At 59.7% G+C, this 2,078-nt stretch overlaps 1 protein-coding gene across 1 annotated transcript; it reads right to left on the bottom strand.

The window, feature by feature from the left end:
* Positions 1 to 16: 16 nt before the first annotated feature.
* Positions 17 to 329, bottom strand: EMIHUDRAFT_249854 (hypothetical protein; the record flags this gene model as incomplete). The annotated part of the gene is made up of 1 exon (XM_005758861.1): positions 17 to 329. A coding segment is annotated over one exon (313 nt), but the record flags the coding sequence as incomplete, so codon positions are not given.
* Positions 330 to 2,078: the final 1,749 nt, after the last annotated feature.

The following is a 2,078-nucleotide window of genomic DNA, read 5'->3' as shown; positions in this document are numbered from 1 at the left end:
ACGACGACGAGCTGACCGGGCCTCGAAGTGTGGAGCCGCTGCAGGAGCGGCAGGAGGTAGGCAAGAGTTTTGCCGGAGCCGGTCGCGGAGTGGATGACGGCGTGCTCGCCGCGGAAGAGCCGCATCATGGCGGCCTGCTGGATCGGCGTCGGCCGAGTGATGCCCACGCCGCGCAGGGCGGCCGAAGTCGCGTCGCCGAGCGGCAGGTCACCGAATACAGGCGGCGGTGCGCCGAGCGCTTCCTCCGCCATCCGCGCCAGTGGCCCGCGGCTGAGCCCGGCCGCGAGCGCGGTGAGCACCCGCGCGCCGACTGCGGCGGCAGCATGCATGGCAGACGCACCGCGCACAGTGGAAAAGAATTTCGCTATTCTTCAAGATGAAATTCTGCAAAAACCTGACCGGCCCCTGCCCTGCCCCTACCTCCCTACCTACTTACTTATGGGAAACTAAAAAAGAAATCACCGGCGCGCACTGGCACGAACACAGGTACACCACGGGAGCCGCCTAAGAAAGAGCCATGTGTGAGTAAGCGAGTCAAACGAGGACGCGCCCTTTTATTTATTCATGGGAGTACCTTTACCCATCTCCTAGTAGAATGTCCGTTTTATTTATTCTTGCGATTGCCCCGCCAGCGTGCTTTTGTCATCATGCTGTCGTGCCTCTCCGCAGCCGCCGCGCTTTTGCGGCCTCCGCCGCGGAAGGTGGCCCGCGCCTTCGCGAATCCCGTCTTGCGGCTTTTGCCGGATGCCCACCGCTTGGCCTCACATTGCGGGGGCGGCCACCGGGCCGTGCCGTGGCCGCCCCCGTAGCTCGCGAAGCTGCGAACCGGGCTGCGTCCACTGCGCCGCGCCGGCGCGCCGCGACCGTCGGCCCCCGGACTCGGTTCTTCGCGGCCTGCGCCGGAGAGTTGGCGGTCGTGCGCTGGGTGGTGATCGTCATCTGTCTGCTCTGCTGTGCTTCTCGCTCGTGCGTCCTTGGAACTCGTGCTGACCTCCTTTCACCTCCTGCTCTCCTATGCCACGTGGCTGTGTGTGTTTGGGTTTCTATGTTTGCGATTTGGATGGATTTTCTACGACTCTTTGTTTATTTATTTATTCCCACGAGGGCAAAAAAACCAACAGTGAGTGTTAGAGTTGTTTGGTATTGGATCTTTACCCGCCTGTAACCTCTCTTTAAGGTATTGCTTAAATCTCTCTCTCGAGGGCAAAAGAAAGAAAGTCGTGTCTTTCTGGACTGGCGCACACAGCGGCACTAGGCTCTAGGCACTAGCTAGGGTGGGCGACGGCTAGTGCATCACACACCTCTCCTTAAAATCCCTGTGTGGTGGCGGCGTGCCGTCCTCCCATCCCTCCCTTGGATGTCTGTTTTCTTTCTTTCTTTCTTTCACAGCGGCACAAACGCGCAGTGCTGCGTGGGAGTCTGGCTGGTGGGAGTAATATCTCTCTCTTTCGTTGGTTGGTTGGCTCCGTTTCTTACTCTCGGAGAGAGAAGAAAACTTGGAGCACTTGGAGTGCAGTCATCAGCCTCACATCCAGGGCCGGGGAGCTAAGAAGCGGCACCCAGCGGGCCGGATGATTGGCATCGGGTTGCGGGCTAGAGAGCCCTACCTACCTAGCCCCGGGGGTGCGCGTTCGCAGGGCAAGGGCCTTAAAGTAAACACGGGTCTCCGAGGGTTAGTCCGCGCTCCAGGTTTCCCCTAGCAGCGGAGCGCCCCCTCTACTCGGAGCTAATAAACACCAGACACGCACACGACGAGAGGTTTGTGTTACTCGAGTAGGTAGGCAGTTACCGATGTCTTTCAGTGTATGTAGCTCTTACATACGTACCCGATCTTTGGGGATTAGTTCGCAGACCAGTCCGCCCTCGGCTACGAGACGAAATCTTTCCCTCCTCCTTGTCTTGAGCCGAGATTCGTCACTTTACTTTCACACTCCTGATGAAAACGCGCGCCTGATAGGCGGACCGTCCGGCAAGGGCACGTGAGCGTCTACAGCTACGCTGAGCATGATGCAGCGCGTCGTCTCGCGCACCGCCTCCAGCGCGCCTCTCAAGCGCGTTGCGCTCGGGCGGCTTGCTCA

The sequence above is a fragment of the Emiliania huxleyi genome (genome assembly GCF_000372725.1).
Source record: "Emiliania huxleyi CCMP1516 unplaced genomic scaffold EMIHUscaffold_833, whole genome shotgun sequence".
NCBI classification, from domain to species: Eukaryota; Haptophyta; order Isochrysidales; family Noelaerhabdaceae; genus Emiliania; species Emiliania huxleyi.
This window is presented reverse-complemented; position numbering and strand designations above follow the sequence as displayed.